The sequence below is a fragment of the Mesoplodon mirus genome, assembly GCF_964341445.2.
Source record: "Mesoplodon mirus genome assembly, chromosome: 5".
Classification (NCBI taxonomy): domain Eukaryota; kingdom Metazoa; phylum Chordata; class Mammalia; order Artiodactyla; family Ziphiidae; genus Mesoplodon; species Mesoplodon mirus.
In genome coordinates, this window is record NC_138980.1 from 172,653,575 (window position 1) to 172,674,679 (window position 21,105).

Consider the following 21,105-nt stretch of genomic DNA (forward strand, 5'->3'; position numbering starts at 1 on the left):
CAAATCAAGGGCCCATATTCTGTGTCATCATTTAATGGAGCAGAACATTGAACAGCCAATATTCACTTTGCCTGTAACATAAAGATCTGCACCCAGTGGTCCACGGTTTCTAGAACTGAGTGCACACACACACACGTCCCAGAAACCCCGCGCTAAAGCAGACACTACACAGCGGCACGAAACTTACTGCAGGTGGTTTCTGGGAAGAAACATTTGGTCAATGAAGGGTAGCAAGCAGGTCTCCCATGTCGGGACTCCTGACTTACTCGAGAGGGACTCAGCTCCTTGCCCTACTCGAGCATGTGATGGATTCCTGTGAAAGGACCACCACTGCCCCACGCTCAGCCTAACACACACCTGGTCCCAGGCCATCCCTCACGGCTCATCATTCATTCTTATTATCTCAACACTTTCCTTTTTCCTCCTCTCTTCCAGCCATTAGTACATGGAGATGAAGATGATAAACTGTTTTTCCCACAACAGGTGTCAGCTTTATAAACCATACTTATTAGAAGTCGATCTCCCTTTCTTTTTTGGCAACTCCTTATTTTTCAATTTTGCACTTCCACATCCCCAGAAAGTGAGCTGTTGATGGAGTCTGGCGGCTCTTTTCTTAAACATGCCTCGGGGGAGTTCCAGGCATGACTTCATCTGTTTTCTTTGGGTGACTAAGTGACAAGGCAAAGAGCTGAACAGAAGCTGACCGCTAACTGCCGATTTGAACGGTTTCAACTTGAAGATGTAGGTTCCTTTTAATCACAGTGGTATGGCTTAGCATTCTGAAACTGCTTACTGCATTTTCTGAGTAAATCAGCAAAGACACTGAGGATAAAAGGAGCCTTCACGTCGGGGAAAGGAATTACAAATTTGGGAAAGGCAAGACTGAAATGCACTTTGTAGTACTGGACTGGAATTGAAGGCATGAGTATCAACTCATGGTTTTTATTCTAGACAGGGGCACAAAAAGACAGCGGCACGTGTGCATGTGACACTGTGTGTGTGTGCATATACATGTATGTGTGGCACACATACGTACTCCCCACTTCCTAGCTCTGTGCGCTGAGAGGTTCTAGAAGCAATGAAACCCCTGTGGCAATAAGTACACTTAGTGCCCAGACTGAGTTTCTTAATGCTGTTTTCTGCTAAAATGAACCAGGGCTCCTTGGAGAAACAGCTGATTTCAGGGCTGGAGTAAGCAAAGGACAACATAAGCCTGGAATATTTTACTGTGTCAGAAAATAACAAAGTGCCCCAAAAATGATGGGAACATGTCACAAAAGATAAAGGAGCCAGCCTGAAAGGACATCATGGCCAGATCTTGGACAACTTTAGCATCAAACTCAATAATGATAACAAAGGATTATAACCCACTGCGTAAGACAGGAATTCATGAGGCCACACGTACATAAATAAATAAGTAGGGCAGAAGGAGAGGCTCTGCCTTACGGTCGAAAACCAACGAAATACAGAAGACATAATGAAGTTAGAAAAATCACCATTCTGTAACCATCACAGTAATCACTGATTCAGGCAAAAGCCATCAAGGGAGACAACCAGCAAATGAAAGTGGGGAAAGGAACAGGATTTTACATAGTCTCAAATTCTCTCCCCACAAGACACTAATTACAAGGGAAAAATACAGTGGAGAAACCTGGTAGTCACCACCTAAATCAAATGATCAAACTGAACAAACATCCCACAATGGGGCAGCTGACAGCTGTGTTCCTGACAGGGCACTCGGGGAAGGACACAGCCCTTATGCCAGAAGGGCACGACCTGAACCTAGGAATCATACAACCCAAACCAAGGGACAGGCTTCCAAAGAAGTGACCAGAATCTTCAAAAATACCCAAGTAACAAAAGAGACAGGCTGGGGAGATGTTCCAAATTAAAACCAAAGAGACATGACAACTAAATGTAATATGCGGTCCTGGATAGAGTGCTGCGCCACCAATATTTTTTTAATCGCCAACAGTTTCTGGAAGAACTGGTAAAGTTTTAGTAAAGTCAGCAGATTTATATAATAATATTACATCAAAATTAACGACTTGGGTCACTACTGTAAGAGAATGTCCTTTCTCTTACACAATACTATCAAGCCACCTTTTACAGATAAGGGCACCATCACTTTGCAACTTACTCTCAAATGGTTCAGAAACAAAGTAATATGTAAATTTAATATATACAAAACATATATGTATGTGTATGTGTGTGTGTGTATCTAGAGGGGCATGGGGAGGGGAGGGGTAGGTGACGCACCTGAGGTGAAATAGTAACAACTGGGGAATCTGACTTCTTTGAACATGAATACTGACTTCTGAAAACAAATTTACCTGCTCCCGCCCCCCAAAAAGAAAACCTCAATGAACTTTAAATGTAATCAACAATGAAGACATGAACCAACTAAATAGCCAAAAATGATACATACAGTGAAATCTCAATTTGACTAAGTTGATATGGATTTCAGCCTTGTACCTCCTTTGTTGGTTTAAAATCAAAGATAAACTAAAATAGCATGTCAAAAGCACACACTCTCCCATTAAAGAGCATGCCAATGCTACTTTTGTAATTCTAGAAAATTTTTAAAAGCGAGAATTAAACAAAAATGAAAAAACCTGAAACTTAGAAACTCCTTGAGTAAACCAGGAGGAAATGAAAAGCAGATTTTAAGAGTACAATTCACCTTCTGGTTATATAATGTCTACATCCAAGACACCAGCATTTCAACCATCCTCTGACTGAAATAGTAAAAGTCCAAGGTAGATGTGGAGTTACTCAGAGACACATGAAAACAGATCATGTTCCCAGTGTGGAAATGCTGCTGTGACCTGCACATGCAGTAAACCTGGGGCAACGCATAAAATCAGGCTACAGTTTGGGGAGGGAGGGATGAGGTGTGACTGACGAAAATGCACCCCACATGTAGGAAAACCTAGAACACATGCCCGAGAGTTATCTCACTAAAAGAGGATGGTGGAAAATAAATCTATTCCCCATGACCACAACAGTCATCATCTATGGGCACATTTCCATGAATAACAGCAAAGAAATGAGTGGCTGCAACAAAATAACTACACGGAAAGAACCCAGGAGTGACCACACCCACCTTATACTAAAACTGTCCCTGACAAAGCAGCTTAACAGCTTCTGGCCCCTCCCCACTCCCCCACCCGTGCTCCCTTCTTCAGTCAGAAAGGAAGCCCCAGTAATCTTTATAAGGTGTCACACACATCAACCCGCTGAAAAAACTTCCCGGCCAGCCTCTCCCCGCCCTTCCCAAACCTCCCTCCGCTAACCTTGACAGCTGACCTTGACCACCGCAGAGACTTCCTCCCCAGCCAAGTCCACAGCCAGGGAAACGGGGACCAGCACTTCCACAGGAGTCCTCCCCAGACAGAAACAGCTGGGAGCCAGGAAAACTCAATACACCTCAGTGGGAAAGCTGGGGTTACCAGGGTTATTTATGTAAAAAGGAACATCATTTTTAATTAGGTGACAAAAGGAAAGACATAGAAGCTAAATTATAGGGCTCAGACCAACGTGAAAAAAATGCTTGCTCTATCCTGGAATCTTTCATTCCACTTTTGTTTGGTGTGAGACTTTTAAATTACAGCTTCCACCCTCAACACACAAGGATATACATATTCAGTTTTAAAGATGTGAAAGTCACAACACAGTGCCTTGTGGGATGCTGTGCAGAGTGAGGGTCATTTCTACTCTCTCCCTCCATCAGGGACGGAAAGGGCATGTCGGGGCTTTGTGGTCTGGCAGCCATGGGTTTAAATTCCAGCTTCAGCCCCTACAAGCAGCGCAAGCTGGGGCAGTCATTCAACCTCCCCAGAGGCTGAGATCCTCATCCTAACCCAGAAATAGCATCCACCTGCTGGAAGGGGGATTTGATTGTACATAAGAAAACGTATATAAAACACCTGCACAGCATCTCGAATCACAGGCACTCAGATGGTAGCAGCAGTAGAGATAATAGTTAAGAGAAAGACTTTACCAGGTTTTCTTGAAGGACAGGACTGGCATTAATAACATGTGGAGACAAGAAAATAAACCTATTTTAAATATCATCCTCTGACCTTACAAGCAGGTTACTGCTTTCCGGATGCACTTATGGAGCCTCATTCCAAAGGTGTTACCTGACCCCTGACGGCTGGGGGTCCTCCCTCCCACGCTGCTCTGGCAGCTGCTGCTAAAGATTTAGGTTACAGCAAAGCTCCTGGAGAGGCAGAGGGCTGTTCCAAGACTGCCCGTCATCCTAGTTTCCCCCAAAACAGCCCCCGATCCACACTGCAAGCTGTCACGGGAAATCTACCGTCATCCCACCTTAATCCTGCATTGGGTCTACAGTCAAAGGTTTCCAGTAATTTGGTTCAGGGGGGCAGGTCCCATCTCACCAACAGGCTGTCCCCTTCTGTGTGTTCAGCAACCAGCAGAGCTGAGACAGGACCTATAAACAATGCCATGGAGACGAGAGATGCCCAACAATGAACCCTGCAGATCCTGCATCTCTCAGACTGCGGTTAAATATCAGGAAAGAAACAGGTGCACAGCCGGCTAACAAAATGCTGGAGCTCACCGGTCCCGTGAGGAGCTGCTCTCCCAGAGGCTCCCGTCCAGGGACACGTGGACAGAACTGTCACGTGAGGGAAACAGATTGGCCTGGAAACCATCGAATTAGCACCGGTTCTCAATGCTCCTGAGCCCAAGATATATTAGGACACTGGAACAACATTTCAACGGAGGTGAAATAACTCCGAACTAAATTATGTGAATGTGAAACATTCACATAATTATGTGAATGTGAAACATTCTCTGCCTCTTTGGAGCTAGTAAGGGTCCTTGCATGCCAGCTAACATCACTGTGGTCCTGAAAAGGGCAGAGAGGGCTGGAAGGGATTTCTAATAATCGTGAATTTAAAAAAACAAAAAACAAAAAAGCTACCTACAAGCCAGAAACATCTATTTGTTTAGTATTAGACATGAGGAATCTGTTCGTTATTAGGATGCCAAAATATTAGACAATCTAAACTTTAGAGATTTCATTGTATGAGTGACTCTAGTTCAGTAGAAATACAGCAACGTTCTAATCAAAGTATTGCTTCCCAATATATTTCTGTGCACCTTCAGAATGAATAATAGAGGAATTGTACTTTTTGGTCCTTATCATTTAAAAGCTAAACTAAGAAAGTTATCCAAAAAACAACATGTATTTTGTTATTCCTGAAGATCCTAGCACATCTGCCATGAAGGACAAGGATTAACTAAGAGTAAAAGCAAGTAAGAAAACATACACCTTTCAGAACCCAAATGGCCCAGGAGTACCCTGCTTGGGTTTGCAGACATGGTGTTCAACAGCAGCAATGAAGGAAAAAGGAAACCCTGAAGATGTGGGTCAGCGCGAGAAGAGGAAGTGAAGAAAAAGGAATCAACGATGGGAAACAACTGTAAATATATACTGTTTTGACCAAACACTCACAGACTTTTCATAGGCATAAACTTCAAATTAAAATTAAAACACACATCATTTATACATGTCTCTTCACATATACTAAGAAACATGGGGTCTTTTAAAATAGATTTCAAATATCAGTCTTTGTGGGACTTCCTTGGTGGCACAGTGGTTAAGAACCCGCCTGCCAATGCAAGGGACACATGTTCGAGCCCTGGTCCGGGAAGATCCCACATGCCACGGAGCAACTAAGCCCATGTGCCACAACTACTGAGCCTGCACTCTAGAGCCCGCGAGCCACAACTACTGAGCCTGCGTACCGCAACTACTAAAGCCCGCACACCTAGAGCCCATCCTCCACAACAAGAGAAGCCACCGCAATGAGAAGCCCGCGCACGGCAACGAAGAGGAGCCCCCGCTCGCCACAACTAGACAAAGCCCGCGCACAGCAACAAAGACCCAATGCAGCCAAAAATAAATAAATATTTATTTATTTTTTTAAAAAATCAGTCTCTGATTTATTCATTTCTTCTTGCACTGAAACCACCCATTCCACAGAATTCCAAAGTGGGGTGTTTTATGACTTTTCCAAGATACACACACACACACACACACACACACACACATACACACAGAGAAAAACAAGACACCAACAAAACCTATCTAAAAATATTTGAGGATCATACTTTTAAATTTGAATTGTGTTTTTCTCAAGTTCAGCTTTATTTTATGGTTATGAGTCTTAAGTGGGGAAACTAACACTTTATAAATTCATTCATTAACCATCAACACTGCAAAACACAGAGCTTCAGAGTCAATTACATACAGGAAAGTCCATGAACAGAGGGCAAATGACCTCACATAGGTATTAACGCCCCCTCCCCCAAATGAAACTTATTCCTAGAAATTCCTTCTTTAACACCAGGAATGTCCAGGCACAGCGGACCACCGTGCATGTGCTACTCTTTTTCTATCTGGACAGCAGCAAAACTCACTGGAGTGGGAAAATTGGAAGCAGGTGACTGTGTGTATCTAAAGATAGTTTTTTTAAGTCCACAGACTTGACTTATATGCCAAATGGACTCCCAAGTTACGCTTCTTACAGAATCCAAGAAAAGGATCTTTACTTCCCCATAACTATCTTCAAAGTCTCTCTAGGCGACCCCTAGACGTTTCAGGAAGTTTGGTCCCACCGAGGTCACTCTCTTACTATCTTTAAAATCAATAAAAAATCCTTCTAAAATAACTCAGTTTTGTTCAAGTTTACCTAGATAAATGACTTCTATTAGATTTGACTTTTGTTGGTATCTCACAGTTTTTATTTGCATTTCCTTGAATATGTGTTGGCCATTTTGTACTTTGAATTGTCTGTCTATTTCCCTTTTGGACTGCCTTCCTTATTGATTTGAGGAAGCCTTATTTTAATCCTGTATATATAATTCTTTGTCTGATTTGTAATGTAACTGTTCTCTCCCAGTTTGTGGTTAGCCTTTTTTTTTTTTTTTTTTTTTTTTTGCGGTACGCGGGCCTCTCACTGCTGTGGCCTCTCCCGTTGCGGAGCACAGGCTCCAGACGCGCAGGCTCAGCAGCCAAGGCTCACGGACCCAGCCGCTCCGCGGCATGTGGGATCTTCCCAGACCGGGGCACGAACCCGTGTCCCCTGCATCGGCAGGCGGACTCTCAGCCACTGCGCCACCAGAGAAGCCCCAGCCTTTTTTTAATGTTATGTTTTACACTATAATACAGTACAACTGGATTCTTTTCTCCATGTACAGTTCTATGAATTTTAATATATAGAATCACCACCACAGCCAGGATACAAAACAGTTCCATCATCCCTCAAAATGCCCCTTACACTGCCCCTCTGTAGTCAAGCTCTCCCCACCCCTAATTCCTGGCAATCAACCAATCTGTTCTCTGTCCCTGCAATTCTATTTTTTTGAGAATGTCGTACAAGTGGAATCCTATGTAGCCTTTTGAAACAGGCTTCCTTCACTCAGCATCAGCCGAATGGATGTACCAGTTTATCTGTTCACACCTACTCCTTTTAACGCCAACAACCACAGCAGACAGCAAAGGGCCTTAGCCCTTCCCAGCAGCATACCAAGTACCTTCCTGAGGCTGAAAAGAAAAGCGGGGAGGGCCATGCAGCTGGCAGGACCTTGCAGAAACCCCTCCTGTAGAGAAACCGGGTGCAGTTCATCGCTGTCCACAACAGGGCTACAAACTGTAAGAAAATAAGCCTGATGAACTCACGCGGACACTGCTAACGCAAAGTACCCTAGACCAAGAATCTATTCTGTGTGTTCACTAACGTTTTCATTAAAGCTTCCCCTGTCAGGGTAACTGGTAAAATGTACTCATTTATGACAGAGCCCAAATGGTGTGATGCTTCCAAAGCACAAGATCTGCTCCATAGATTACTCCGCAATCCTCCCCAACCAGAGAAGAGTAGACGTGTGGCTGATCAAAGAAGTCAGTAATCTACAATTCAAGTATATGTATCACCAAAGGGAGGTTTCATATTGCCAGAGCACATCTGGCATTAGATCAAATAGTCCAGACTGACCAGGAGGTCTCACAAGGAAAAAACCCCAGAAACCCCAGAGAAACGCCTTTCTGCAGCTCAAGCCCCTACACCCTGCGCTTCACAGTCCACACACCCCACTCTCACTCTCGCTCTGGCCCTAGACATATAACCTTTCCCAGAGGGCAGGTGGTTCAGAACTTGGGTTTCCAGGGGCTTCCTTACGTGGAGAGGGAAGAAAAAAGAGGAAATTAAGGTAACAGCTATTCCGTGAGCAAACTGAGCACTTCCATTACCAAATGAGAAGTGAAGGTGAGACTCAGGCCCTCGCCAACCATTAACCGCTGGGGCGAGAATTCCCATAAACAAGACCGTCTGCGCGGAAGGCTCGAGGATGTCACAATGCTGGGAGAGGGCGTTGGCAACTCTAGCCGGGGTCTCCTCTTTGTCAGGTGGCAGAGACGGAGTGGCATCGCGGTCTGGTCGGGGCCGAGCACTGTGGCAGGGGCAGGAGCCAGGGGCTCGGGCAGGCAGTGCCTCCACAGCGGGCACAGGAGCCCAGGGCCACGGAGAGTAGGCAGCGGGGAAGGCACCCTGCGGCGTCCCGATCCACACAGCCTGGCTCCTTTCTGCTCCTTTGCCCTAATTCAGAGACACAGCGACAGCGATACCCAGAATGGCTGCAGGTGAAGAAGAAGAAGAAGAAGAAAAACAATACAGCTGCCAGAATTCCCATTCGCAAGGCACACTGGGAAGGTTCCCGTGCACGCTCATCCCCTTGCCCAGGGCTTGCTGGACAGCTCAGCGGCAGAATCTGGAGGAGAACACAAGAGAGCTCTGTCTCTGCACCATCTAATCCCTCTCACCCCTTCTGCACCCCTGGGCCCATCCTGTTCACTGCCCACGAGTGAGGCTTCAGCGGGGCTGAGAAGCAGGGAGAAGATACAAAAGACAGCATCTCTGTCCACAAGACAAACACCACAGTCACCCCGGTCAGTTCACCCAAGTGCACTCAGCCGAACACTCGCGAGAGGAAGAAATGAGCAGCGGCGTCAGAGGCCGCACCACCTTCCAGGGCCACGCGGTAGGGTTCGCACCCAAAGCCAGTTCTTCACCTTCCACGGAGTAGCTACCGTTCTGCCAGCAGCGCCACTAAAAATGTGTCAAGACAATGCACTTAAGGAAACAAAAACGAATTCACGATAGAACCGAGGAGGAAAGAAGGGGCTTGTTAAGACTGCTTTTTATAGTAAAACACAATCCATCCCTAGCAACGTAAGTGACTTTACTAGGCAGTAAAGTGTGGCTACCGAGCGAGAATTTGACTTTTCTCTGGAATTCCACCGAGGATATGAGAGAAAATTTTCTCAGTACAGGAGTCAAGTAAATAAACTTAAATATCAGATAGAGCTGATTTAGATTATAACAGCTCCAAACACACCTTTCACTTAGAAACAAATCCCAAATCTATCATAACATTTAAGAGGTCTGAAAAGGCCACCCTAAACACACATTTTTCATATACATTTGAAAAACATACTTAAACCCATGCCCCATCTCAAACAGAACCACTGGCTTCATTTAAATCTTGGTTGATCATTTAAATGGTTTAAATGGCTTCATCTAAATCTTCATTTGAATCTTGGATGGTTAAACCGCAAAGGAAAAAATATAATATTCCATGTCAGTAAGTCAGTTTACAAGGTCTCAATGGAAAGTTTCCTTCAATGATTGTTTTACTGCTCTTTGACTTCTTGAAAATCGCTTACAGGATATTTTCAGCTACCTCTCTGCTCTCCTCTAAAACTGAGCTTCACTCTGCCACTGAGAAAGGGGAAACCAACATTCATTATCAAGTTTCATTTTCTTCAACTTTCCTTTTCAAAACACTGAGGGTAACAAGGACCAACTGATCATAATTACTGGTGCTAACAAAGACCAAAGCCGCCAGGCTTCTAAATATACAAAGCAGCAGCAACATAAGCTCAGGAGCCAGCTACTTAAGTGGTGTTAGAAGCATAAATACAAAGACAAATTCCCTCGATATTCCACGAGGAAACCATTATACCAACATAGAAGGATATGCAGACTGCTCCCTCACTAAGGGACAGGCTCGACTGTCTTCACATATTCCACTGGAAAGAGAAGTGCTGCAGCCAGGAGTCCAGAATAAGATTTAGTAATGAAAGGAACACAGCACGATGAGCCGTGACGCTTCATAATAACCACAAACCCTTATTCTCTGCACATTCATTTAATGCAGACCTAAAACACGCCAAGCAGATTAAAAATAATGCATTTATGTAAGTACCCCACACACACTCTAGAAAGGTTAAAGGGAAAGCTCTGAAAGAATGACTTATTGCCACAAGAACAGAGCCCCAAAAGAGACTGGCAATAAAAGTGATTGGTCCCGGTGGGACTGAGAACTAATGTAGGCAAAGTCCTGGCCATGACAGGCTTCCGGGAAAGAAGCCCAGAGTCAGGGGCATGCTTCCCGGCCCTGACCCCACCTCTACCGGAGCTCCACTCTGAGCAAGTCATTCAACCTCCCTAGAAGCCTGCTTCCTCTTCCATAAAAAATTTTTTTTAAAAATGTTTTTTAATGGACCAGCTCACGTTTGTGATGCCTTTTTAAAAGAAAAGTGAAGAATAACCACTAGGTGCTGGGGGCTCAGAGGGAACTACGGAATCCAAGGAGGAAACAGGCCCTGAGCCATCTCCCCAGACCCTCTCCAAGGGCAGGAGTCCTGCTCCCAGCACCCAGCTCCGAACCCTGGCAGGTGGCAGTGCCCCTGCTTGAGTGTGTCTAGGAATCATGACAGCCCATTCTATGCCTGAACTGCTCTAATCATTTAAAAGTTCTATCAAGCTAAATTCTCCTTCTTTCATCCAACCATGGGTACCAGTTTTCAATCGGTGACTACAAGGATAAAATTTAATGCGGGACAGACAAGGAACAAAAAGGAGGAAAGGAAATAAGGCAGCCAAGCAAACAGTTCCAGGGCCAAGAAATGAAAGGCAACCAGTAGAAACGCCTTGTCTAAGTCAGACTGGCAATCTTAAGTACCAGGCTCACGACACCCTGGAAAAATGTTCACACCCTGATCTTTCCACCCCAGTCAACGAGATCCTATTTCCTGTGTTTCTACATCTTAGGGGAAAATGTTCGATTTTACTAACGGACTTGACCTCTCTGTTCAGCCATCCACATTCAACCCAAACTGCCCGGGAGGACCCCTGCCTGAGCCATTCTACCAGTTGAGGTCCCCACCCAGGATCCTCCGGCTTCATCTGTCTAAACGTTCGTCCCATCCCACCCGACCAATCCAAATGAATGGCCCCTCTCCACCCGCCCTCTGCCAGATATCACTGCCCTAGATGCTGGAGCCAAGATCTAGGTCAGGGATTCAGAGTTGCCCAAAGGAGGGAAAGGCACTTTTAAAAGATGTCCCAGGCTACCCCTGGGATGGGACAGCGTAACTGCTGCCTACTTAAAATGTGCTCTGGCTCCTGATTCCAAGTCAGATAACTAAAGGGGCAGTTTGCCCAATCATTTTGCAAGGAGGAAGAAAGGAATAAACCCGTGGGCAGCACCGACTGGCTCTGACCCAAACTGAACATGTACAGGAGACCAAGCAGACGAGCAGAAGCACAGGCCTAGGCATGGCCGCCAACAGATTTACCTCGCCAGGTAAAGCCTGCGAACAGCCACACGGACTGGGAGCAAGTTTTCTGTGAGCAGCCAGTCCAACCTGATGTCTTTTGAGGCTCTTCTGAGCGAAAGAAGTGATTTCTCTACTATGCATAATAAAGGTATAAGAAAGTCTGGTCTCAGAAAGCACCAAAAATTCCATCACCAGGGCACAGGCACCCTTCTACGAGAAAGGAGCTGAATTCTGCACAGAATCCATTATTCTGTGACAGGTGGTAAAGACAGAGAGAAGACATACTAGACTTAGCTGCAGGGCATGAAGGGAAGACGTCCCAGGTCTGCTATTAAGAGGTAAGGTGGGGCTTCTCTATCGGGCTAGTTGCGCAAAAAAAGGGCTTTCATTTGAAGGAGTTCATGTTTTCCTAAACCTTTGCTTTCTGCGGGGACCTCGCGGGGAGAGGGCGCAGTGGGGGGTATATCAACCCCAAGCTGACAGTGTTGAGTCGGCGTATGTCACTCCCAGCCACAACCCATCTCTTATAACGACTCAAAAGTAACCCCACCTGACAAGGACCAAGAAAACGAGGGAAGACAGTACTAAACCAGGGATGCACCGGCACTGCCCACTTCTGCCTCCGACCATCGCCCTCCCGCTGCAAATTGCTCCCTGTGACCCGGATTACCGAACTGATCTCACCGAATCTGGCGACTTGATTTTGAAAGAGGCCACGAAGGAAAGTGAGCCGCCGGCCTCCGGGGCGCGCCCCGTCGCAGGCCGCTCCCCCGACGTCCCCGGCCCAGCCGTCTTCCCGGGAGCCGCCGCCAGCACTCCGCACGCGCCCTGCGCCCGCCCGCCCGCCGCGGCCCCGACCTGGCCCGCCCTCCTCGGCTCTCCAGCGCCGAGTCTGCATCCTCCCTGCCCCGCACCTGGCCCGCTGGGCGCTGCGCTCCGGGCTGCGGGCCCCGAGGCTGCCGCCGCCCGGACGCGCCAGCCAACGGGACTGGGCTCGGGGACGCGGGGCTCGGGGACGCGGGGCGCGGGGCCAGCTCACGCGGGATCTGGGCCCGGGCGGGAGGAGGCGCCGCAGCCGGGGTCCCAGGGACGCCCTGTCACGCCTCCCGCGCCTCCTCCCCGCGGGCCGGCCGCAAAGCTCGCCTCTCCCGCGGCCACCCCCCTCCTCGCCCGAGAGACACCGGGCCACCTGGCACTGCCTCCCAGGCAGTGCCCCGCGAGTGCCGGCCCCGCGCCGCCCCCCGGGGTCACCACGTTCCCAGATGTCCCTCCCGGGCCACCCCCGGAGACAATGGCTCACCCATCGCCCGGCCGGCCGCGCTTCATGTCTGCCACCACCTCCCCTCCTCCCTGGGCGGCGGGTGCCATGGCTGCCCCGTTTCCCAGAAGTGTAGATCGAGTCTGGGGAGGTGACACGCTAGAGGACCGAGCGAAGAAACCAGGCGGCTTACGGGGTCGACGAGGGGCCAGGGACAAATCAGACCCGGAGACCAGCCCAGATGAGAGCCCGCATTCCCGGGCCTGGCCCCGCCGCCCCCGTCCTCTCGGCCTCCGGGACAGGGGCCTCCGCCCTCGCCGTCCCCGCCGCCGCCTCCTCGGCCCTCCCTCGAAAGAGACAAAGAGCCGGCGCCCCAACCGGTGGAGCTGTAGCCTCCGGGGCGGGCGACAGGGAGATTTCACCCTGGAACGAGGGGCGGGCGCAGGGAAGGGCGAGCCGGCGGCGTCCGGGCCGAGCCGCGGCACGGGGGGCGGCGCAGGCAGCGGGACCCGCCGGTATGGAGCCGGGAGCCCCGGCGCCGGGCAGCGGCCTGGGCGAGCGCGCTCCGGGCCCGACGGGCGGGCGAGCACCGGGCGCGCCAGGGCCCGCGGACCGCGCCTCCGCGGCGGGGTTGGCGGAGCGCGCGCGGGCAGCGGCGCAGTTGCACTCACCGGATCGGAAGAAGGCCGCGATGTCGGCCAGGTCCTTGGCCGCCTCCTCGGCCCCCTCGCCGGCGCCGCCCCCGCAGCCCGAGCTCACCGCGCTGGCCGTGGCGGCGGGGCCGGAGGACGCGGCGGGGGCGGCGGCGCCGCCGCTGCTGCCGCTCATGGCTGCGGCGGCGCCCGCGGCCGCGCCCGGCTCGGGCCCCGCGCCCCTAGCACCGCGCGCCGCCCGCTCCGCGCCTGGCCTGGCGGCGCCGAGCGCCCAGCTGCCCGCGCCCTGCGCGTGGACGCAGAGCCCCGGGGCGGCGGCGGGCGGCGGCGACGGCGGCGGCTCGGCCGGAGGAGCGCGCCCACATAGACGAGGACTCCGCCCGAGAGCCGCGAGCCGGCCGCGGGGCGGGGGCACGGAGCCACGGCCTCGGCGGCGCCGGCCGGAGCGCGGGCAGCAGCGCGCACCGTGCCGGACACGCAGTCGCGAGGGCGGGGGCCCGTGGCCGGCGGGAGCTCCGGGATCACGGGCGCCGGCGGCAGCCGCGAGCCTCCATCTTGATTTCAAATGGGGAAGGAAGGAGGGGGAGGGGGGAAATCACGGCAGAGGGAACCCGGGTGAAAGGAAAAGGGAGAGCAGGGAAAGGAGAGAGGAAGGAAAAAAAAAAAAAGAGGGGCTTCGGCAATTTCCGGCGAATATCGTCAGGGGCCGGAGCGTGGGCTCGGCGGGTGGGCGGGGCCTGTGGTGGGCGGGGCCTGGCGGGAGAGGCGGGGCGGCGCCGGGGTGCCGCTCGCCCAAAAGCCGGCGGATGGCTGTGGGAGCGTTCAGTCTTGCTCCTTCTCCCGGGCAGCTGCAACCCTTGGAAGGAGCAGGAGCGCTCTGACCAGCGAGGGCGGCCCTTTCCAGGGCCAGCACTGCGCCCCCCGCCGGGCGCTCGCTCCTGCTGCGCGAGGCCGTCCTCGGGGCGCTTGAGCTGTTTACTGCGGCTCTCGCCCGCGGGGCCGGCTGACTCCGGCACGGGACCGGTGTGTTTCTCGTTGGCTTGGCGCGGGCACCGGCACGTAGACGGGGCTCCATAATAGTTGTTGAATAGAGAGATCGTGAAAATGGGTGTTGTGTACTCCAGTCCCAGAGGGAGCAGCGCAAGCCTCTGACCTCCTGGGGGACGTCTTCTCGTCCGTAAAATGGGATTGCGGACTCACAGCCACCCCACCAGAATGTAGAGGATGGGGAAGGTGATGGTGGCTGAGGAGACCAAAGGACATGAGGGGTAGGTGACATCCAGCTTTACGGAGGACCCGTGTCAAGCCAGCATTTGACAAATATTCAGGTACAAACGCCTATGACGTGGCTGCAAGCAAAGGGAGCAGAAGTTATGGGTGTCAGAGGTTAGAGGAGCCAATGCTGCCGAAAACAAGGAGAGAGAGAAACAAGATGGATTAAAAAAAAAAAAAAAACTGATGAATACTGTTGAAACCAGTATACATGTATACAGCAAATGAACAATTGAGTAAATAAATAGTGGGTGGTGGATACCAGGTTTTTCACTGTTGGAGAGGGAGGCTAGAATGATCCCTGTGGTACGGGATTAGAGTTGGAGACATCAGTATGAATTCATGTTTAGCTTACTATAGACACAGATGGATATATAGAAAGATTTACAGATATGTATATTTACAGGGGCTAGCACAGGTACATCTATTTCCTTGCTCTGTCAGCTGAGTGGGCTTAGAAATAACACTCCTGTAGCAAGATGCACACCAGGCACCCAGATCTTGTTATTACCACCATTCTTCTGTAGAAGGAACCTGGGCTCTTCAGGGGGGTGGCTGACTCTAGGACTAGGGCAGGAAATATACAAGAGAGCCTGGAGCATCTTCTTGTGCCAGAAGGTAAGGAAGGGCTCAAAAAAAAATTTTTTTTTTAATTAATCAACAACCAGAACAATCATGGGCACACAGGAGCCAGCTGAAAGAGCTCCCAGTGACCAAAGCTGTAACAATGTGAACAGCAAAATAAAGCAATATTTGATTATACCCAAAGTATAAAATAAATATCCATGAGCCCATATTGATATAATTCAATGATTGAATAAGTAACTAATTGAGAGAGAAGAGACAAATATCCCATGCAGAAGAATTCAAAATCATTACCTAGATACTCTGCCCTCAATGAGATGGAATAGAAATTCCCTCTCCTTAACTACGGGCTGCACTTAGCGACTTCCAGCGTACAAAATGGAAAGGGGGAGGGGAGAGTAACTTTACAATGAAGAAAACTGATAAACACTATTTCAGCCACATGATCAAGGTTAACAGCAGTGATAAATCACATGGATGGTATATACCCTTGATATGATGTAATGAAAATGGCACTTTACCTCTGTGGTCTTCCTCCCAGAAACACAGTCTAATTATGAGAAAAACATCAGAAAAATCCCAGTTGAGAGACAGTCTACCAGTACTTCCCCAAACCACCAAGGTCAACAAAAATAAGGAGAGTCTGGAAAACTGTCACAGCCAAGAGGAGCCCAAGGAAACATGACAACAAAATGTAATGGAGTATTCTTAAGGATCCTGGAACCAAAAAAGGACATTAGGTAGAAACTAAGAAAATATGACTAATATATGGACTTTAGTTAATAATAATCTACCAATACTGATTCATTAATTGTGAGTAATATGGGAAAATTAGACATGGGGTATATGGGAACCCTGTACTATCTTCACAACTTTCCTGTAAATCTGAATCTATTCTAAAATAGAAGTTTTTTTTTTTAATTTTTAATTGTATGTAGAATCTCAAAAAGAAAAAATTCAGTAAGTCCAAATTTCTCAGGTGTGCTGCCCATGTTTCTTTTTCTTAGTTTTCTGTTGGGTAATTTCTATCTCCAGCTCTTATTCCTCCTCATGGCTTAATCCTAGTTCAGGGAAAACAATTTCCAGGAATTTTCTTTGTCAATTGAGTACATTCCCCTTCCTGCCTTCTCCCCAAGGTTGCAGCCAATCTCCCAGAGGTATTGGTGACATCACAGCATGGGGTGGGGATGGGGAGATTGCACCCGGTCCTTGGTCATCATGGGTTCATGCTGGCACTGGTGCCGATGTGTGTCCCGTGTGTGTCTGCCTCCCCCGTGCTCCTGCGACAGGCATTGCCATGACCTTGTTGTTTTCTGATGTTGCATCCTGCCCACCCAACCATGGGGCCTCTGTAGGTCTGCTGGCAGTCAGCGCCTCTCCCGAGCTACTCCCAAGCAGTCAGGGAGACGTTCAGCTGCTCACTGGGATGCTCAGTCCCACCCCCTCCCACCCCACCCCAGAAAGTAAGGCCAAATTCTCTCTGCTCCCAGACCCCTCAAGTCTACCTGGGCATAGACTTCCTTCCTCAGAGATTCGCATCGGGGTCTAATGCTATCCATTTCCTCTCCCGCAAATTGCAGAATTATTATTTCCTCTGCAGGAAGAAAACTTCTCTCCAGGTTTGACATACTTTCTTCAAAATCTTTTATTTGGGACATAACCTTCGTGTTCTTAGGAGACTCCGTTTTAAATGTATAAACTCCAATTCTTCCCTCTGCCATAGATTCCAGAAGTGTCTCTTGAAATTCAGAAGCCAAGTGTTGACTTCTTTCTTTCCCTCTGAATCCCTTTCATAGTACCCTGTCCTGCAGGTAGTGAATACAGATCCCCCCTCTCTTGCCTAAATGGTGGAGAAAGGTCAAAAATTTGAAAACATCAAAACTGCTGGGGGGCAGCGGGCAAACTGAATGTCATGCAGTCACAGAAAGATCAGCCATCCCTTAGTGGTGGTACTTGGGAAGTGTCCATTGGAAAAAGCTAACTCCTGCTGGAGGGTTCTTGGGTGGAGGCAAGTTCTAGATGTTGGGAGTTGGCCTGAAAGGGAATGTTGACTGCGTGGTAATGGCTGCTAAGGGTGTTGGGATCAGAGTGGAATGACTGGTGTGTGTTTGGACAGAAAGAGCTCTCTAGTGTTGAGACCCAGATAGTGACCAATTCTTCTGTCTCAGGTAGAGTCATTTCCAAGAAAGCTCAATAGAAGACTTTGTGTCTGAGTGTGGGACGTGCGGGAAGGCGCACCCAGACTGCAATAAGAGAAAGAGGCTGCACACAGGGTTTTTTTTACCTTCTGCCATCTGAGCATGTGTAGGGGGATCTAAACAGGGTTTCATGACAGCTGCTGTTGATCCTGCCCCACTTTCAAAATTCAGCTTGAATTTCATCCCCTTTCGTGAAGCTGCTACAGTACATTAACTCGAATTGACCTCTCCCTTCTCTGTATTCTGGAGTACCACTCGTTCTGGCATTTGATCGTGTATTGCATTATATTATTTGCAGCCTTTGCGTTTAATGTCTTGCCTACAAGATGGGGAGATCCCTTGCAGTCAGTACACAAGCATCAGCCTGTCTCCTGTGTGCCTAGATCTATACCAGTCCCCAAGCCATGGGGCAAAAGAAATGGAGAAAGCCAGTTGGGGGACACAGGGTAAGTTGTCTAGTCAATATCCTTTCTCTCCTTCTTATCAGAACTCATGCCCGGCTAATATACTCCATTTCCCAGCTCTGAGGGCTATGTGACAGAGTGTTGGCCACTGAGTGGAAGGGACTGGGCAGGGCTCAGAAGAAAGTGTTCAGACACAGCAAGGGCATGCACTTAGCCCTTTGCCCTTTGTCCTCCGCAGAACACAGACAAAATGCTGGAGGTGAAGAGGCCATCGTGTGACTGCAAGAAGGTAAACATGAGAACAGAAGCACGTGGTACAGATGGATGAGTGAGCTGTCCTTCTCTGGGCTTCTTATTGCATAGAAACATACAAGAAAAAGAAGACCCTGATTTAATTAGGTGGCTGTCAGTTGGGTGTTCAGGTTTTGTTTTGTTTTGTTTTGTTTGAATTTATTTATTTGGCTGCGCCGGGTCTTAGTTGCGGCTTCCGGGATCTTTTTTTTTTAGTTGAGGCATGCGGGATCTTTAGTTGTGGCATGCGAACTCTTAGTTTCAGCATGCGGGATCTAGTTCCCTGACCAGGGATCAAACCCAGGCCCCCTGCATAGGGAGTGCAAACTCTTAGCCACTGGACCACCAAGGAAGTCCCAGGTGTTTAGTTTTGTGCAGCCAAACCAGCTCTGACAGATAGACCAGTTATGGTTCTTTATCAGCGCTTCTCAAACTTTTCCACCAAAGAAACCCTAAAGATGGAGGAGAGTGAAGAGGCGGGTGAAAGTTGTATCACTGTGGATCGTGGAGAGGAACCGAAGCAGCCACCATGAGATGAACTTCAAAAAGCTGGCAGCTTTTTCTTAGAAATGCATGTGAATTTTTCCTTCTCCTTACACATCTATATTTATTTTAATATATAAACAATGTCTTAACCCACTTACCAGTTGTTTTGGGTTGACTTGTGTCCTCCTCTAAAAAAAGATGTGTTGAAGTCTTAACCCCCAAAACCTTAAATTGTGACCTTGTTTGGAAGTAGGGTCATTGCAGATATAATTCAAATGAGGTCATACTGGAGTAGGATGGGCCCCTAATCCAATACAGCTGGTGTCCTCATAAGAAGATAGCCATATAAGAATAGAAATGCACAGGGAGAATGCCTCATGGAGATGGAGAATTATAGATGCATCTACAAGCCAAGAAATACCAAAGGTGGCCAGCAAACTACCAGAAGCTAGCAGAGAAGCAAGGAAGGATTCCCCTACAGGTTTCAGAGGGAACACAGCCCTACTGGCACCTTGCTTTCAGACTTCTAACCTCCAGAACCAAGGCAATATATTCTTATTGTTTTAAGCCACCCAGTTTTGGGTTCTTACAGTTATGGCAGCCCTAGGAAACTCACAAGCTAAACCCGTCCTCCAAACTTTTGAGCGAAACTGTCATTCTAGAGAGAAATGTATACATTGATCTTATAGATAATATTTGATGAGTGCTTAAGATAAAGAAAATGAAAGAATCTAGAGGAATGTGGAGAGTTCCAGGTTAAGGGGTTTTCAGGAGTGAATCGATGTTAATACAGACATACTATGGAAATGTCCAGGTGACCTCTTGAGCTGTGGGGCTCTACCTCTGGCCAGAATTGGAACTCTAACTCTAAATGTGAGCTAAAGAGCATAAAAATACCTGGAGATTTAACTTGACTAATCTGCTAAGGAAATGAGTGTGGAAAGTAAGTAGGGCATAGGGCAGAGGGCTGCCCTATGCCATACAGTGGGTAGCACTGTGTGATGTGACTTGTGTTCTGAGAGTCCCCAGTTGGTCCTGGGGCAGGTAAAAGGAGGGAAGCGGACCCACAGGGGCCAGGGCATCTAATTCAGCCCAGGCCATGCTACGTTGGCTCACAAAGCAGTACAAACAGACCCAGCTTCTTTCTTTGATTTGGGGTGACCTCCACTAAGCTACTAAAAGGTCCAAGCCAGAGCCCTACTTGTTCTGCTCTGAACCTGTATTCACAGGCATGGGACCCCAGGCATGGCTGCCTGGCCTTGTGGGTTGATTGGTAAGAGTCTTTTGAGCTCCTTCACTCCAGTATTTTTTTTAGCCATTGAGATAGCTCTGAATATACAAATTAAGCAAAGACACCCGGTGGGAGGTGGAAGAGAGAGTTAGGTGGAATAAGCCTGGGAAAGGAACAGGGGATGGAAATTGGGAGTATCTGAGGTGGACAGTGGACAAAAAATATGTGTGTGTGCGCGTGTGCATGTACCTGCACACGTGTGTGCAGACATGCTTATGCATGTTTGTAGGGTATGAGTTGATGAAGATCTGGAAGTTCTGGTAGCAGGGAAACCCAATTATACATGAAGAAAAGATAAAGATAGATTTGGCTTTAAAATGAGCTCCGATGTGGAAGTTGCAAGGTTTTATTATTACTGGTATGTTAATGAGAAGAGTGTACAGGAGCAGTGACAGTATCTATATTTGCTGCCTTGGTTTCAAACTGAACTATGTTACAGCTCATTACTTAATAACTGCTGGCTTTCTGTCCCCGTCCAGTAACTCAGAGAATTCCAGATTGAATCCCCAGGCCCAAATATGCAGATTGTGAAATTCTACCAGGGGGGAAATTCAGTCAGTCTGATCCTGGCCAACTTCTGGTCTTCCAGATTTCTGCAATGGATAAAGACTCCTGGGCGTGCTAACACCTTAAACCTTTATCACTTAATCCGTTTTAGAGAGGATTCGTGGATTAACCCAGCCTTGGCAAGAGTAATAAGAAGGATGAAAGAAGGAAAAGAGCAATGGAAGGCACCAGTAAATAAAGCACCTACTTGACTGCTTTTGACTGGTCTTACTGCCTCTGTTTAGTGTAGACCCTCAGGAAGTTCTGATCCTGGTTCCTTGGCAGAGGTAGTGAAGATTCTTCTATTTGGGGCTCCCTGATTACTCACTGAAGACCCCACAGGCAACGGCCCTGAGGCAGCCTGTTCGGTTTGGCTATTTGAGGAAGGGAAGGGAGACCACCGTGGCTGAGTGTGGGGGAACAGGAGGTGCAGTCGGTAGAGCAGAGTGGCCTCATCACGTAAAACCT

General features: G+C 48.6%; 1 protein-coding gene and 1 long non-coding RNA gene across 5 annotated transcripts in view; one reads left to right on the forward strand and one right to left on the reverse strand.

The window, feature by feature from the left end:
* Positions 1 to 13,739, reverse strand: part of TRIO (trio Rho guanine nucleotide exchange factor) — a gene marked incomplete at its 5' end in the record, with an annotated part of 386,080 nt that extends 372,341 nt beyond the window's left edge. The window contains one exon of one of the 3 annotated variants that reach the window (XM_082621961.1): positions 13,583 to 13,739. In XM_082621961.1, coding sequence (XP_082478087.1) covers positions 13,583 to 13,739 — 157 coding nt within the window. The other 2 variants (XM_082621962.1, XM_082621960.1) reach the window with 2 other exon arrangements.
* A 74-nt stretch (positions 13,740 to 13,813) lies between these two features.
* LOC309804555 lies at positions 13,814 to 18,941 on the forward strand. 2 transcript variants are annotated; one of them, XR_014294138.1, is made up of 4 exons: positions 13,814 to 16,161; positions 17,918 to 18,065; positions 18,262 to 18,312; positions 18,762 to 18,941. It is a non-coding gene; the product is annotated as an uncharacterized lncRNA (long non-coding RNA). The 2 variants fall into 2 exon arrangements; XR_014294137.1 differs by having other exon boundaries at positions 13,814 to 18,065.
* Positions 18,942 to 21,105: the final 2,164 nt, after the last annotated feature.